The sequence below is a fragment of the Schistocerca serialis genome, chromosome 9 (genome assembly GCF_023864345.2).
Source record: "Schistocerca serialis cubense isolate TAMUIC-IGC-003099 chromosome 9, iqSchSeri2.2, whole genome shotgun sequence".
NCBI classification, from domain to species: Eukaryota; Metazoa; Arthropoda; class Insecta; order Orthoptera; family Acrididae; genus Schistocerca; species Schistocerca serialis.
This window is the reverse complement of record NC_064646.1, coordinates 250,581,993-250,600,365: the sequence shown is the minus strand read 5'-3', so window position 1 is coordinate 250,600,365 and position 18,373 is coordinate 250,581,993. Positions and strand designations below refer to the sequence as shown.

At 42.8% G+C, this 18,373-nt stretch overlaps 1 protein-coding gene across 1 annotated transcript in view; it reads left to right on the top strand.

Annotated features, from left to right (window-relative positions):
• LOC126419519 (uncharacterized) overlaps positions 1-17,462 on the top strand; it is a 45,746-nt gene extending 28,284 nt beyond the window's left edge. The window contains exons 2-3 of the mRNA XM_050086709.1: positions 9,445-9,566; positions 17,080-17,462. Coding sequence (XP_049942666.1) covers positions 9,445-9,566; positions 17,080-17,281 — 324 coding nt within the window. The 3' untranslated portion in view covers positions 17,282-17,462. The remainder of the gene's footprint in view (positions 1-9,444; positions 9,567-17,079) is intronic.
• The last annotated feature ends 911 nt before the right edge of the window (positions 17,463-18,373 follow it).

Here is an 18,373-nt window from a genome sequence, read left to right as displayed (position 1 = left end):
ACCACCTCAAAGAACACTCGTGAAACTAGAGGCTGGGAGGCAATCATTCGCACCTGTGAAACTTGTGAACCCAATTTCAGCTAAGCAGAACGGTGACAAAGGTAACAGGTGTAAAAACAATCAGCGAAAACACAGAAAGATGAGAAATTTCTTCCTTGGGTAAAATGCAACATGTGTTACATTTTCTAGTTATTTCTTAATTTCTTCGTTTTCCTCTGTGCTATGTAACTTTTGCATTACAGGAACAAACTTTTGACATTGAAATATATTTTTCTATATGGTATACATCTTTGAAATTCCTTGTAATATGTAGGGTTTGAACATCATTTAATTCCTTGTATTAGTAATTTATGGTTGGTTTAGGTAACCAAAATATTTTTGAATCTGTATGGTTGTATTTCATTGCAAAGTTTTGTGGGTTTTTGTTTAAACATTAGGTTATACAGTCAGCTATTTCGCAAATATCCGTATTATCTCATGCAAATCAGGTGGATTCTTTCCAGATGTTATGTTTCTCTCCCATCCCCCCACAAAACGTTTTTCAGTTATTTTCAACAGTGTTTTTTATGGCGAAACAAACACGACCAAAAATATCAAAAATGAACTTGATTTTGTTGTCCATCACATTTACTTGCTTAATTGGAGTCAATTGGTGTCATTACACAAACTAGAAACTGTGGTAATTAGAAAATACCAGTAATATAAAACTTCATTGTCCTTGTTGCTATGTAAACATGTATCCAGTAGCAAGCTTAGAGAAGAAGCAGATCAAAGATACACATGCACAAACACACACAACCACACACACACTCACACAAACACACACACACATACACACATGTGTGTGGGTTTGTAAGTGTGTGTGTGTGTGTGTGTGTGTGTGTGTGTGTGTGTGTGTGTGTCTGAGTAAGACAGTATGTGGCTACGTATTTTTGATCTACTTCATTATCTGTGTATATGTCAGTGAAGTAGAGAAAATATTTTAACAGGCCAGACACTCGTTTAGTATCAGATTAATTAGCATTCTTAACTAAAACATTGTTACTGGAATAGAGTACCACACTTTGGCAAAATAGAAAGCCATTTAATATTGTAGTATCCAAAAGTCCACAGCCATAAGAATCTGTCTGCACTATTCACTTAATCATGACTGTAAATCTTTAATCGTAACTTGTAAAACTCCAGCAATCAGAATAGATAAATATATTTTTAATTATTGCATACTTATAAAAGAAACATGTTGGGAGCAATTTCCGTAAGTCTGTAGAAGGTTATGAAATGAGCAAGATCTGTACTTGAACATGTACTGCAGACGGATTAGCACAAATTACAACAATGGGCGGACAGAGCAGTGTCTACATTTTGCATCTGGGAGATCAGTTTGTAATTCAGTGCATGTTTTAATGATTCACTGTGCACATGCAATTAATCTCAGGATCTGTGTTAACCTTCACTATTGCATTCTGCAAACTGCGACTATAGAATTGGGCTGTGGACTGCAACTCCTAAATTATACTTACTCTGCACATAGGTTTCGGCTTGGTTTGATTGTTGGCTTTCAAGGACAGTGACTTAAGAAGGTGAATAAGTGACTGTGTTAAATAAGTGTCTGCGACACTCTGAGTTAAAGTCACTTTAGTTTTAGACCACTGCACTTGAACAGTTGCGTTATAGGATATCAGTGGGGTGTTGTAAGTAGCTAGTTTCCTTTCCTAACTATTTTGCCCATAAATCACAGTTTTTGGTTTGCTTTCCCCACTATATTGTCACTATCTATGTGATCATTCCAGTCTACGTTACTGATAATTGTATCCCCTTAGTGTAAATTTGTGTGATTTACCGTGTAACTGAAATTTAAAGTATTCCATTTAGTGAGCAGTGTCACACCTTCCATTAGTTAAATTCAATTACCATTTTCGCACAATACAGATATCTTGCCTAAATCATTTTACAGTTGGATTTGTTCTTCTGATGATTTTGCAAGAAAGTAAAACAATCAAAGAGGGCAGCTCGAATCGACTTCTATCTCGATTATGTACATTATAAACAGCAGAGGGCCTATCGCTTTCTCTTCCACCGCTATCGCATTTTTTATACTCGGTGACTTTTCGCCGTACATCTGAGTCGTTATTTCATAGACGCGCGGTTTGTTTAGAAGTCGCTTGCAGGTAACGGTGTAAAAAGATTTCTGGAGAACTAGAAGTATGAAATCAGTTTGAGATCCCCTATAGATAGCATTAATTACTTGGCGTGAATAAAGAACTGATGTGTGTCAGAAAAAATATATTTCTTAATCTTTGCTGAAACTTTGTCGATAGATCGTATTCTTCGAGGTAATTCATAACTTTCGAACACAGTACAAGTTCAAAAATCCTACTGCAAATCGACGGCAGTGATATATGCCTGTAATTCCCTATTAATTAACTATTTACTATCTTTAATATTGGCGTGATCTGTGCAACTTTCTAGTCTTTAGGTACACATGTTTCGTCTAGAGAGCGGTTGTAATGATTCCTAAGCGCCAAGATATTGTATCAGCAGACTATGAAAGGAATCTAACTGGCATTCTGTGTGGACCAGTGTTGTCTACTTCGAAGTTACTTCTATTGGCAGCTGCTCTTGATTCGAATTGTCGGTGGATAAAAGAGTAATAGCCCTGCCGATCTCGATGTCCACGTTATCAAAATTTTTCAAGAAGATAAATGACTTCAGCATTTTTCCATGAGTTTGGAATCATCTCTTCCTCGAGGCATTTATTTAAAAGAATTAGGAGTGTTTCCTAAAGTCTCTCTCGTCCAATTTCAAATAATGTGCTTGTGACCAGATCTTCTACTGGCGCTTTACAGTTCTTGAGTTGATTCAGAGATGTTTCCGTTTATTTTTAATTGATTTGTACCAGTGGTAGCGATCCTGCATTCAAAACAGATCTTCGAGCTCATCACCCAGGCTTTTATTTGTCACCGACTGGCTGTAGAGTTTCCGATGAAAATCCTGACATATTTCATAGTTTGGTCTCTTCCAGTAACAGTTTCTCCTCGTTCATTCCAAATTTTCTGGATTCTCAGTTTATTACCTTTTGATTCACTGCAACGAAGGACTCTCATTTTCAGATCTTTTTTGTTGGTCTGTCCCGTCAGTCTTTTTTATTATCGCTTGTGATGGTCTTCTTTACGTTCTTCATTGAGCTCTCTATATTTGGATGAGAGTCTGTCAGCGTTCCTCCTTTGTTCTATATGCTCTTCTGTTTAGAGAGTGAAATTCAGATTTACTGCGTTTTTTTTTCGTGTACTGAGTTCCTTTACTGTTGCTCCAGTACTGTCAGTAGTTTCTGTCTGGAGTTCGTTCTCTTCCATTCCTCCTAAAATTATTGTTGGTAATTTCTTCTCTGTGTGTGTTTTTGAGCATCTTTCTTTTTTCTTCTAGCTCACTTTTTTGCAAGTCGCATCGTCATTTCCATTGCGCGTTTTCTTTCGAGCCCAGCATAATATGAATGCTGTATCGAACGATCCTACGTTGCTACGTGTATTGAACTGGTCTATGAATGACACGTCTCACCATATTCTTAACCATTTCTTTTCCAGGTTTTCGGTTTTATCTTGGAAAATGTATTCATGCAGTATAAAGTTCTTTGCTTAGAAAATTCGTAATTTTTTCTCTGTCGTTTGGCGTTACAAGTCCAACATTTCCAAAGAAGGTATTGTCTTCTGGACACTTTGCTTCTCCTTGGCATTAAAATCGTGCGATAATGATGGAAATGGGGGTTTTCTCTGAATATTTTTGCTTTTGTGTCTTTAGGACTCTTCACAGTCTTCATCGGTTGGGGTGAAAGTAGGTGCATACTTAAAAATTATTTCGAGACTAATCTTAACATTGAACTTAGCAATCATGTGTATCATTCTTCTGAAATTGACATCGTCCTTGTGATGTGTTTCCTCGTGTTGTGAATATATTTCTTTTGTTCTTTGAGGACGGGGACAAATATTTGACTAGCCAAATTAAAGAGTAAAAAACAAAGAAAGAAAATGATCTAGGAACAACTTGAACAAAATTTTCTGCACTGAAGCACATAATATTCGCACCATGAGACTTGAAGAACATCTCTCCCAAATGGAACATGAACTGCAGAATATCAAATTGGGCCAAAAGGCGAAATGGCTGCTACAAGTCTAGCCTGCTCCTATTTCAGAATAACTTGGATGCTAATTCCTATATTGATGGTGCAGCTTACAGGTTTGGCTGCGACTCATTCAGCTTCTTTTTGTATTCTAGCTGATGTCTGTCCAGTCAGCTCAACTACTGCTTGCCCAGAGAGATTTAGCGGCCTTGGGGCCACAGCGGGTTGCCAGCTGGCAGGCGCGGTCATTGCGGAGCGTGAAGTGGTCTCGTACTGGCTGCTGGTGTGTCCAGAGTCCCATTCCGAAATCTACGAAGACCCTTGATGACTCATCCGCAATGTACCTGATGTCGGTAGTTGTATGGTAGCTTGATCCCGTAACCTGGAGAAGGCTGAGTATTGCATAGGAATGTGGACCCCAAGAAGCCCTGTTGTTGTCTTCTGCATTGACGTTCAGTACGGGATGCACTTTCTGATGTGGTGTTGTCGGAAGACAGTTTCTCCATTAATGGATGGTAGGTGACGAGCTGCAGTAAGTTCATTAGGTAAAGGCCATCATCAAGTTCATAGATTCAATAAAGTATCATTATCATGGAAACGAGTGCTGTTATTGTAAATGTCGTCGAGCCCAATCAACAACTAACTCATGACGATAGCTGGAACGCTGGAGCATTTAAACTGAGCAAGGTGGCAGCTGCGACACGAGGCTCAGTTAGTAAATACTGCATGCGTCCTCATTCGCCTATATTCTCTTAAGAGGCTGTTATCAGCAGTTTCAGTTCTTGTGTAAGAGACAAATTTCCTTGCCATATGTCATACGAGCTAATGATAATCCTTCTCTCACTACCTTTGGTTTTCTGTCACAGTCTCCTCTCTGCTGAATGTGTATCCTCACTTGGCAGCCGTCGTAATTTGTTGCTGACTTGACCTTCTAGCAACGTAACAGTCTGCTTTCTGCTTCTGCCTATATCTCTACCCATGCTATTCAGTGCCATGACATTCGTCTTGGTTTTGCTTAAACGGTAGGAAATACTGCAACACTGTTTCATGGAGGACCTTGTTTTAACTACAATAAGGGAAAAAATCTCAACACAAAATATATTTAATGTAGGGTAATGAAATTCGGGAGTACATTTGCCTACGTAAGATATTTAAATGATTAATATTGCAAGACGACAGGTTAATGTAAGAGAGAGATAAGAGATTGCAAATGTGAAATGCTGGTTCGTTAAAACCATTCTAACTCCCAGAATGTTGAATGCAGTCATGCAAACGTTCTTGCAGTGTGTTGTACAATTTCCAGATTTCAGTTTATGAGATGGACTTCCATGCGTGTTACATTTGATCGGTCAATACAGGGATGGTTAATGCTGCTTGTGGATGACACTAGATTTGTCGTCCGATGATGTCCCACACGTGCTCCATCGGAGACATATCTGGTGATAGGGCAGGCCATGGAAACGTGTAAACACTCCGTATAGCAAGTTGGGGTAGAACGGCGGTATGTGGGTGAGCATTATCCTGTTGGAAGGCTGGAATGCTCTCCATGAACGGCAGCACAGCTCGTGGAAACGCCAGATTCACGTACATGTTTGCATTCATAGTGCGTGTGATAGCTAACTTTCATCAGAAAACACAACAACCTTCGCCCTGCCCTCCTAGGTGCTATCGCTTGACTCCACTGAAGTCACAAATGGCGGTGGCTTCGTGCCAGTGGAACGTACGTTACAGGGCATCTGACTCAATGCTGTCCTCGAATTAACCGATTTATAACCGTTTATAATGTCGTCGTGGTGTCACCTGCTGTTCTAGTAGATGCTGCAAATGCTGTACGATGCGACAGAGCCCCATGCCATTGTCGTCCCTCTTGGTAGTGGGACAATGCCGTCTGGAGCCCGGTCTTCCTGCAACTGTACATCCCCGTGACAACTGCTGCCAGCATTCGTATGGCGTGTCTACATCCCTGCATTGTGAAAGAAGGAACCTTCTGCTTCACGTAGCTCTATTATATCGTTTATCACGTACATATTTGCATTCACGGTGCGTGGGAGAACCACGACAGTGCTCCTGCCGCAATATGAAATCGCACCCCGGACCATAGCTTCAGGTGTAGAGCCAGTGTGTCTAGCACGCAGACAGGTAGGTTGCTGGCTCTCATCTGGCTTCATTCTAACCAACACAAGACCATCACTGGCACTGAGTAAGAAGGCAGAACCATCTTTCATCAGAAAACGCAACAGACCTCCACCCTGCACTCCAACGGTCTCTCGCTTTACACAACTAAAGTCACATATGGCGGTGGCTTAGTTGATAATGGCGTTTTTATCTCCTTAAAGACAGTCTTGACTAACATCAAATTACCACTTCTAATCTCAAAAGTAACGAATGCCCAGGACCGTTGGGACAAGTGTTAAAGCAAACCTTATTTGCACTCTCATAGCGGCACTACCAGCACCACTCTTATGAATAGTGTGAAAATTGAGTAGACATCATGGTTCAGATGTATAAACACGTCTCGCAGCTTTCTTTTATGCCGCACAACTGCTTCTTGGTGATGCGATATTTTCGTCCGTGTATCTTGCATTTTATGTTGAATTTCGTTGTTTTCCTCTTTTAAAGAACGTTATAATTTTGGCCCTGTGGTAACAGGTAGGCCGAAGTCGTTGCTACGCTGAACTTGACGGTGCGTCATGCGTTGGAGGGCAAGTAGCTAGTATACAATGATGACGGTGTCGTCCATGTATGTGATGTTAAAAATAACCTCTTCATTTATTATGGATCCTTCACATTATTTCGCCAACGCTTCCTTGACATCTGTAGCACAGCCTAGACGAACACCTTTCGTGACTAAGATTGTTCGTGCACTTCCTTGATGAGACTGAACATCTGCAGTTTGGTTATATATAAATTGTAGAGGTCTACATTCCCGTACAACAAAATAAATAAAGATATATATTTTAATTCATGCATTTCTTTGATTTTTTACAACGCTAACGTTGTCGAAATAGCAAATAGTTTTCGGAACCAGAGGAAAAAACGTACCGCTTTTGTTTTGTAAAGATCCAAAGATATAGCGGGTTGGCCGATAGATGTAATAGTTACTACTTCAACTACTACTTGCACAATTCCAGTCCAAGTTAGTGTTCATCGTCCACACCTCCATACGTACTCCACGAACACATTGTATTTAAATAAACAAAATATTGTGTATCTTTTACAATATTAATTTAGCGTACAGGTTTTCCATTATAGCCGGCCGCGGTGGTCTAGCGGTTCTAGGCGCTCAGTCCGGAACCGCGCGACTGCTACGGTCGCAGGTTCGAATCCTGCCTCGGGCATGGACGTGTGTGCTGCCCTTAGGTTAGTTAGGTTTAAGTAGTTCTAAGTTCTAGGGGACTGATGACCACAGATGTCAAGTCCCATAGTGCTCAGAGCCATTTGAACCATTTTTCCATTATAATACCGTCATGATGATAGCACTTTCAGTCTAAAACTGGTCCACTAAAAATATTAATCCTGTATAAAATCACTACATAGCGATTGTAACTTATAATTTGACTGAAGCCAAGGCAACATCTACAACATTTGCAGCACTGTAGCCAATGAACCTCGGAGATACGTCCAAGTAAACATATCACCGTGGTTACATACCAGTTGGGCCAGAACAGTTTCCTCTTTGGCGCCAACTAGTCACCATAGATAATCACAGGCATATTATCAGAACAGGTAAATAACTAACGCACTATAATTAAGGCCGTAGCCACGCTTTTAAATGTCTACAAAAGTAGAAGTAACAAGTATTTTGCAACCGAATTTAGTTTACTTCGTACGTACTTTAAAATGCTCATAAATTAAGGATAATACTGATACATGGTGAAACAACGCTCTTGTGGGTGGTTTGCGGGCTTAAATCACCTCGGGGTATGACCATACGGTGCATTTGACCTGTGGTCGTCGCACGGTGGCGCTGTCAGCAGTTCACATACGCAGAGTCGTGTTGGTGCATGTCAGAGTACGGTGCAGCGAGTAAGTGTGCAGACGTTTACAGACGTGCTAATGCTGACTGTGTGTTGAAAAGGGCTCAAAGTGCACATATTGATGACGTTATGAGGGGTAGAATACTAGGGTGACTGGAGGCTGGTCAAACACAGCAGGTCGTAGCACGGGCCTTCCGTGTGCCACAAACTGTGATTTCAAGATTATGGCAACGATTCCAGCAGATAGGAAATGTGTCCAGGCACTACAGTAGGGGACGTCCACAGTGTACAACACCCGCAGACGGCTACGGATTACTGCAGGTAGCCTTGCTCGGGACCTTAACGTAGCCACTGGAACAGTTGTCTCCAGGCATACAGTCGACAGACGACTGAACGGACATGGTTTATTCGCCCGGAGACCTGCAAGGTGCATTCTACTGAACCCTGGTCACAGGAGAGCCCGTAAAGCTTGGTGTCGAGAACACAATACATGGTCATTGGAACATTGGTTCCAGATTATGTTTATGGACGAGTCCAGGTATAGTCTGAACAGTGATTCTCGCCGGGTTTTCATCTGGCATGAACCAGGAACCAGATACCAACCGTTTAATGTCATTGAAAGGGACCTGTATGGAGGTCGTGGTTTTATGGTGTGGAGTGGGATTACGATTAATGCACGTACACCCCTGCATGTCTTTGACAGAGGAACTGTAACAGGTCAGGTGTATCGGGACGTCATTTTGCACCTGTATGTCCGTCTTTTCAGGGGTGCAGTGGGTCCCACCTTCCTCCTGATGGATGATAACACACGGCCCCACCGAGCTTCAATCGTGGAGGAGTACCTTCAAACAGAAGATATCAGGCGAATGGAGTGGCCTGAATGTTCTCCAGACTTAAAATCCATCGAGCACGTCTGGGATGCTCTCGGTCGACGTATCGCTGCACGTTTTCGAATCCCTAGGACACTTCAGGAGCTCCGACAGGCACTGGTGCAAGAATGGGAGGCTATACCCCAGCAGCTGCTCGACCACATGATCCAGAGTATGCCAACCCGTTGTGCGGCCTGTGTATGTGTGCAAGATGATCATATCCCATATTGATGTCGGGTACATGCGCAGGAAATTGTGGCTTTTTGTAGCACATGCGTTTCGGGACGGTTTTCTCAACTTATCACCAATACTGTGGACTTAATCTGTGTCGTGTGTGTTTCCTATGTGCCTATGCTATAAGCGCCTATTTTGTGTACGTAGTGCCACGTTATGTGGCACCACATTCTGCAATTATCCTTAATTTATGAGCATGAGTGTAGTAAGTTGTAGTCTCACTTTGTTTCTTTTGTTTGTTTTGTTTCAGCTGTTCCTGGTAGCTATTACGCTCCACACGGTATTATCGGCACCACAGCAGGACGGATCGAAACAAGCTACCGTTGTAGAGCAGTTCAACAACTTTAACGGCATCGACCCATGGCGCTGGAGGTATTCCTACGTTTATAATAAGATTTACTGACAGCCCGCTAAACTTAAGCGCAAAGATAACTTTCGCATAATGTGTCATGTGAAGTAGTCCAGTAGCTCGATAAAACTTGGACCATACATAGAAAGAACGACCGCAGTATAGTACAGTGTAGAAAGTAAGTGAAACAAATACGCAATGTGGCAAACGGTAATCACAGTTTTATTAGAATACTTGCAGAGAAGTAACCGGGATTTAAGACGGATACCTGAAGAATGCAATAGACGGGATATGGTTACTAATAAGGTGTATGATCGCTACAGTCGGCAGTGGGTTCTCTGCAACGATCTCCCGTGGTGGCCACGAGGTTGGTAAGCAATTTCTATATGGCGTCCTATTACTAGTGTTGCACGGTTGCCGGCGTAGGTGAATGTGCTGTAATACGTCTTTTAACGCATGCGTCACGGTCGGGATTTAAGTCAGGGAAATGAGTCGTAGAAATGGACTGGCCAGTATATTCACTAAATTCCCTCTCGTTCCGAGAGTTTCTCCATCCGTACAGTTCTATGTGGTCTCGTATGTTCATCCATAAAAATGAAGTTAGGTGCGAAGACGCTCTGGGGAACGAGTACAGCGATCAAATAAACGACTGGTGGGTGGACCGATCCAAAGATCTGGAGCTCGGGACGCCTACAAATCGTAACATGTGAACCACCAAAATGAGTGTGGGAACACCTAATTCACCCAGGAACAGTGTGGAACATGATCGTTTTGAACATCTTTGTACAAACGCTGTACAGAACTTGGTCGAAGATACAATGTAAAATTATTACGACTTCCCGGTCGTATCCCATTTCTGTGCGGAGCCTGGGTGGATAATCTTTCTGAAACACATTGCCTAACAAATGAACTGAAACACACAGAAGACATGGTCGGACATCAGTGTAATTTCATCAGCTGATGTGTAAACGATTAGGCCACACTTCTCTGTGACAGCTTTCGGCCACCGAAGTGGGTTAGTGTTGCGTGTGTTTACTGTTGTGTTTACTGTTGTAAAGGAATTTTGCTTTTTGGGGAGCAAAATAACTGATGATGGTCGAAGTAGAGAGGATATAAAATGTAGACTGGCAACGGCAAGGAAAGCGTTTCTGAAGAAGATAAATTTGTTAACATCGTGTATAGATTTAAGTATCAGGAAGTCGTTTCTGAAAGTATTTGTATGGAGTGTAGCCATGTATGAAAGTGAAACGTAGACGATAAATAGTTTGGACAAGAAGAGAATAGAAGCTTTCGAAATGTGGTGCTACAGAAGAATGCTGAAGATTAGATGGGTGGACCACATAACTAATGAGGAGGTATTGAATAGGATTGGGGAGAAGAGAAATTTGTGGCACAACTTGACTAGAAGAAGGGATCGGTTGGTAGGACATGTTCTGAGGCAATAAGGGATCACCAATGTAGTATTGGAGGGCAGCGTGGAGGGTAAAAATCGTAGAGGAAGACCGAGACATGAATACACCAAGCGAATTAAGAAGGATGTAGGTTGCAGTAGGTACTGGGAGATGAAGAAGCTTGCACAAGATAGAGTAGCATGGAGAGCTGCATCAAGCCATTCTCTGGACTGAAGACCACAACAACAACAACAATCATTCCCGGTATGGTATATAATGGGCATCAGCAGTGTCATATACTGGATGATGCGATGTGACGTCTTCTTGTGAGATAGTATTGTCAGCAACCGACAGAATTTAAAAGCGTCCGCATTGTTGGGATCTCCATTTGGCTGCCTGGTTGAATCGTGCAATATCCACATTTTTGGGGCATTCGGATGGGACAGCTAGACTGAATGTGAGCGTGAGATCAGGTATATGTAGATCAGGTATACTAACGTCAACGTCCCAGCGGGTGACTACGCACCAGAACTGAGAATGTGTCATTTTCTAGTAGGTTGAATATACGTGTGTTCGTCCTGGAAGGACTGGAACAGAAAAATTCCCCACCCCTACCTGGGATTGCTCCAATAGCTCCATGGCCAGAATCTAGGCGTCTGCCCAATAGACCATCATGGCAGTGACAAGATCCACCATTATTAGCCAAATAAATAGAACTTGTACTAAATTATATTTTCTAGTGAAGTCTACTGTGACAACGTGTCGGGAGAGACTGTATTGCCGGCGGTTCACAACTTGAACCGACGTGTACTTTCATAAGCATTTAGTGTACAGGAAAGTCCCATTCAGGGAGCTGAACAGCCAGAACACTACCCGAAGAGAAACGTAGGGGAGGAAAAGAACACCGCTGTTTGTCCCTTTTTAACAATAAGCCATTTAGTTTGGCAAATTGTCTCATCCTCTTTTCCACAGTGGCTAGCGATACGTTTTATTTGCAGTGTTCCCATGTTTTTGCTCATTCGCTTCAAGCAGACACCACTATCCCTCCTTCTGCCTCTCAGATTTCTACAACATAAAATCACATTCACATAGAAATACGTACTGTACACAAGTAATGACACAAGGTGAAACGAAATTCACGCACTCGTGCTTCGCAAAGCGATTCCTCACATACCAGCGATAAGAAAATGTGTCACAAAATTTCTTCCGGCGAGTACATCTGCAGATAAAGAACGTTAAAGGGTGGCAATCTGGCAACAGTGAAACCACATGTATGGTAACTACCTCTGTCGCCAGGTGTTAACCTGCCGTACAGTTGGTGTAATGGTTAATGTTCTGGGTTAGCATGCAGGAGGGCGATGGTTCGATTCTGGGTGGAGGCACATGTTTTATATTTGGTAAATGTAGTCCAAATGGTACGGTGTCTGGCATCTTAATCGTCAACAGCGATTGCAGGGGCTCCTAGAAATGGAAGATTGGTCAGCTGTGAAAGAGGCCCTTTCCATGTCGTGGACGTGAATTTATTCGCACCACTTCATCTACTAGATGCGAAACCTGTTTTCCTTGTACTTTCCTCCAATGGTCCCATAGATTAGTACCAACTATTATTCTTGTCTCATTCAGGTCCATTACATTTCGTTAGTGCATTACGTTACCAGTAGGACTATGTACGTGCTTTGCGAATCATGTGGAAACTCAGTTACTAGTTGTATGTGTTATCACCATGGTCCCACTAATTATGCCTTTCAACATTGAGTCTGGTAACCGCAGGCTGTTTAGTATGTACCTCAATGTATTATTATTATCATTATTATATCGATGGGATTGTGGAAACATCACATACGTTACCGATAGTGAAATAGTGTAATTCGAAACCGAATATTCCACAATTAGCGGTGTCGGGATGAATAAATAATGCAGAACAGTATTTGTCAAAGGTGTAATGCGTGTTAGGTGGAACAGCGCGTAGGGCTGACGGCGTGTTTATACTGTATGTGCTGTCCGCCAGACAGGGACTAGTTGCGAGCGGAGTAACCTATCCGTGACAGACTCCAATGTACATGTACAGACGTATAGAATTTTCTCATTGTGAACCTCTAAACCACTGTGGCAGATGTATGGCATACACAAACGATGAATATGTGGATATCCTTCTGGTCCTTGGTGCATATGCTGTTAGATATCCTCGTCAATGCTATCCAGATAAAAATGTGTTTCGTTGTCTGGAGCTGCCCCTTCGGGAGTCAGGTTGTCTCCTTCCACCATGGCATGACCGACGTCATCCACGGACTCGTCGTACTCCAACTATTGAGGAAGCTGTTCTGGAGGTCATACACCAAGAACCTCAGCAAAGTACACATAGCGTAGCAAGGCAGCTGCGTGTCTCGCAACACACGGTCGTTTACGTGGTGCCCGAGCATGGGCTGAACCCCTATCCTTATGCTTTCACGTGATACCCGCATCCTGCAGATCGTCATTAGCGGACACAATTCTGTGAATGTTTCCAACAACAACGGGAAGCCAACGATAACTTTTTGAACACCACAATACGGTTGGAAGAAGCGGCATTCAATCATAAGTGTGTCGTCAGCCTGCACAATGCCCACCATTGGTGTGAGGTTAACCCGCAAGTCACCTGCGATCGTGGAAATCAACTTCGCTTTGGTATCAACGTCTGGGCCGGAATATTGGGCGACGGGAGTTTGGGCCTTTACATGTTGCCTGACTGGTATCCTGCAGGAAGGTATCGGGCATTCCTTTCAAAGCATCTGCCTGACGCGCTGGAAGACATTCCACTACATGTTCGGCAGAAAATATGATTCCAACATGATGGTGCACCTTCACACTCTGGAATTAATGTGCGACAGTATTTGGACGGAACATTTCCAGGTAGATAGCTCGGACATGGAGGTCCAGTTGTATGGCCACCGCCTTCACCTGACCCAAATCCCCTAGATTTCTTTCTGTGGGGACACCTGCAGGAGCACTTGTACTCCTCCACTCCGCCAACGAATGTGGAAGAATTGGTGGCACGTGTTCATGCTGCTCTTGTTACTGTGGACTGAGCTTTGCTGCGAAGGGTCCAAATCTGTAAGTCCGACGGTTTGCGCAATGTTTGGACGTGCAGGGAGGTTACTTTCAGCACCTGTTGTTATGAGGACAAGATATTCTGTTGTGAAGGTCATGCGATCATTAATATGGGAATTATTATTGTCACTGGTTGCTAATGTCCGGTATCTGAGTGCTCATATTATATGTAGTATAAGTGACAAGAAGGTGTAGCGTTATTGCACTGCGCTTTAGTATCTCGAAATTGATATTGTGTTTGCAGTTATTCTGTCCTATGACAGGACATTTGTTTCTCCTGTCTATATCCGATTTGTCTAAGCACGTATATGTTATGTTCAGCGTTAAAAATGTTGTAACTTTAGGATACAGAATGAAATTAGCAAATAAAAAATTGCGCCCTAGCTCCGAATCGAACCACCGATCTCCTGCATACGAACCCAAAAATTTGTCCAATGCACCAAACGCACACCCCAACTGACGAGTGCTGAAAGCGACACCTACCATCCATTTGGTTACAATTTTGCCATTTTTTAACGTCCTTCTCCTGCAGATGTACTCACCAGACGAAATTTTGTGAGAGACATTTTTTTATCGTTAGCGCGTGAGGAATCGCGCTGCGATGCACGAGTGACCGAATTTCGCTTCACCCTGTATATTACATTTATTCCAACAACTGTCAGTGTGAATGTAAATTGTCGGGTACACAAAATAGTTGGGTACTTCACGATGTGGCCCATCCGTATTCAGTTTGTGTAGGACTGTATTGATACTGATATAACAGTTGGCCATATATCCTTATTAGTCATCTCTGAAAAGGGAGCCTTAAAAGTGGCATTAATATTCTGGGTGAAAACCTACCAACAGTAAGATCCACTCATGACATTCTTATCCTCAGTGAAAGTGAAGTGGAATTAAAGGATATACTGAATGGAATATACAGTGTAATGAGTACGGAATATGGATTGAGAGAAAACGGAAAAAGGACAAAACCTATAGCGAGAACTGCACATAGCTAAGGAACACTGCTGCTTTGGAGGCAAAATGAGCCATGGCCGACGAAGCACACTACAGCAGGTAGAGAGAAGTCTACTAGCAACGTACATCGGCCCTAATTTCAGAAACAAGTTTCTCAGAATATACACTAATGACCATTAAAATTGCTACACCAAGAAGAAATGCAGATGATAAACCGGTATTCATTGGACAAATATATTATACTAGAACTGACATGTGATTACATTTTCACGTAATTTGGGTGCATAGCTCCTGAGGAAGTAGTACCCAGAGCAACCACCTCTGGCCGTAATAACGGCCTTTATATGCCTGGGCATTGAGTCAAGCAGAGCTTGTATGGCGTGTACAGGTACAGCTGCCCATGCAGCTTCAACACCACAGTTCATCAAGAGTAGTGACTGGCGTATTGTGACGAGCCAATTGCTCGGCCACAGAGCTGGAGAATGTGCTGGCCAGGGTAGCAGTGGAACATTTTCTGTATTCAGAAAGGCCCGTACAGGACCTGCAACATGCGGTCGAGCATTATTCTGCTGAAATGTAGGGTTTCGCAGGGATCGAATGAAGGGTAGAGCCACGGGTCGTAACATATCTGAAACGTCACTGCTCAAAATGCCGTCAATGCGAACAAGAAGTGACCGAGACATGTAACCAAATGGCACCCCATACCATCAAGCTGGGTGATACGCCAGTATGGCGATGACGAATACACGCTTCCAATGTGCGTTCACCGCGATGTCGCCAAACACGGATGCGACCATCATGATGCTGTAAACAGAACTTGGATTCATCGGGAAAAATGACGTTTTGCCATTCGTACACCCAGGTTCATCATTGAGCTCACCATTGCAGGCGCTCCTGTCTCTGATGGAGCGTCAACGGTAACCGCAGCCATGGTCTCCGAGCCGATAGTCGATGCTGCTGCAAATGTCGTCGAACTGTTCGTGCAGGTGATTGTTTTCTTGCAAACGTCCGCATCTCTTGACTCAGGGATCGAGACGTGGCTGCACGATCCGTTCCAGCCATGCGGATAAGATGCCTGTCATCTCGACTGTTAGTGATACGAGGCCGTTGGGATCCAGCACGGCGTTTCGTATTACCCTCCTGAATCCTCCGATTCCATATTCTGCTAACAGTCATTGTATCTCGACCAACGTGAGCAGCAATGTCACGATACGATAAACTGCAATCGCGATGGGCTACAATCTGACGTTTATCAAACTCGGAAACGTGATGGTACGCATTTCTACTCCTTACACGAGGCATCAGAACAACGTTTCACTAGGAAACGCCGGTCAACTGCTGTTTGTGTATGAGAAATCGGTTGGAAACTTTCCTCATGTCAGCACGTTGTAGGTGTCGCCACCGGCGCCAACCTTGTGTGAATGCTCTGAAAAGCTAATCATTTGCGTATCACAGCATGTTCTTCCTGTCGTTTAAATTTCGCGTCTGTAGCATTTCATCTTCGTAGTGTAGCAATTTTAATGGCCAGTAGTGTACATTTAGAGCAGAGCATTTTAAGTTAGTTAATCACTGACTGTCTGAAAACCAGAACAGAAAAGAGTCGGGGTATCTGAAATTTGGTACTACAGACCAAACTAGGTGGTCTGATGAGGTAAGGAGTGAGGAGTATCTTCTATGATAATTAATCATGTTCTGTCGGAAAACCAGAAGAGAAAAGAATCGATGTATCTTAGATGCAGCACTACAGACCAAACCAGGTGGACTGATGATGTAAGGAATAAGGAAGTTCTCTGCAGAATTCACGATAAAAGGACGTATGAAAAAGACTGAAGAAGATGGGAAGTGATAGTAGGAAATGTAGGATACATCAGGAAAGACCTCCGATGACTGAGGACAAAAATAGGGAAAGGAAGTGACTTTATATGATGATTCTGGAAGAGAGAATCTTTTGTAAATTTGTTCTTACTTTATATTGAGTTGCCTATATAATAGTGCGACGCACTCTGTCTGCATCTTTTAGTGTTTACTAAACTCATTCCAGCGCAAATAGGTAGTTTCCTTTTATTTCGCAGCTCTGCGAGTGGACTCGTTTCCTTTTCAGCTACACTCTAAGTGATGGTAGCAGACGCGAGGAGGAAGGGGAAGTGGTGAACGGAGAGCTGAGGTTGAGTGGCACGTACGCGTGGAAGGACCCGGAGGGTTCCGTCCACGAGGTGAACTACATTGCTGACAAACAAGGCTACAGGATGGCCCCGGAATTCCGCCTGGGCACGAACGCGGGACTCTCGCTAATCGGAAGATGATCGCCAACTCATCACTGCAGAAACCTCTCAGGCACACATCTCCTAGTGTGACTTACAGTGTCTCTGGACAACAGCTGCAGAAGAGCCCAGTGTCGTATACCTGTGCTAAGATATTAACTGAGACTTTCCACTCACTGGTTGTATGTAATTTGAGAACAATAAACAACGATTATTAACAGTTTTTCTTGCATTTAACCACAATTTGGCTGAACTCAAGTACCACATGACCTTCTTCCTTATATACTGGCCTTATTCATTCATCGAGTTTCCCTTTGGGACCTAGAGTGTAGGTGTACATGAGACCTGGGACAGTTAAGAATTCAGCACATGTGAAGTGCTTTGGCTCAGGTGTGCTCTGGCACCTGGCTGCACACATCCTTCACTGCCACACCATGCTGTCTGAGCGGAAAGAGGTGGAGAAGGTGGAAACTGCGAATTTACCACAACCAGATGGCAAAGCAATAGGATAAGGAATACTGAACGCCTTGCCTACAGCTTGGTTTGATATTTCATTACAACAAAGTTCAAAAAACAAACTAACATTCACTATACCTTACTTAGGTGCACTGAAGACATGCTTAAGTATATATGGTATCTGGTATCAACTGTAGGCATACAGACAGTCGAAACGCAACCATCATTTTGTGAGTACCGAAATGGATACTTGCTCCTTTTTTAGATTCGTATTTTGCGGTGTATACTCTTCGCTGCAAGTGGTCTCGATCTGAAAGAAAGTTTGGGCTCTTTCTGATGTTGTGATCGGCACATTAGTGTAATCAAATCAAGTAAATGATGTAGCTGAAATGTAAAGGTACTTACTAACCTGTCCATCTGTACCACAAAAGTGACGTAATACTAACCTTACCAAAATGTAAAATAACACTGGACCTTGCCACAGCTTCTGGTAGTGGTCCTTGTATATGTTTTTAACAAGTGGAACAGAACAGGACAGAACAGAAATTCTAATATTTATTTTTAAAAGTTGACTAGCTTTCTAAAACAACTTACGGGACTTGGAATTGCAATTTGTTGCAATCTTTCCATAATAATTCACGGTTGGAGGTACTGCAGCTATCATCGTTAAATTGCATG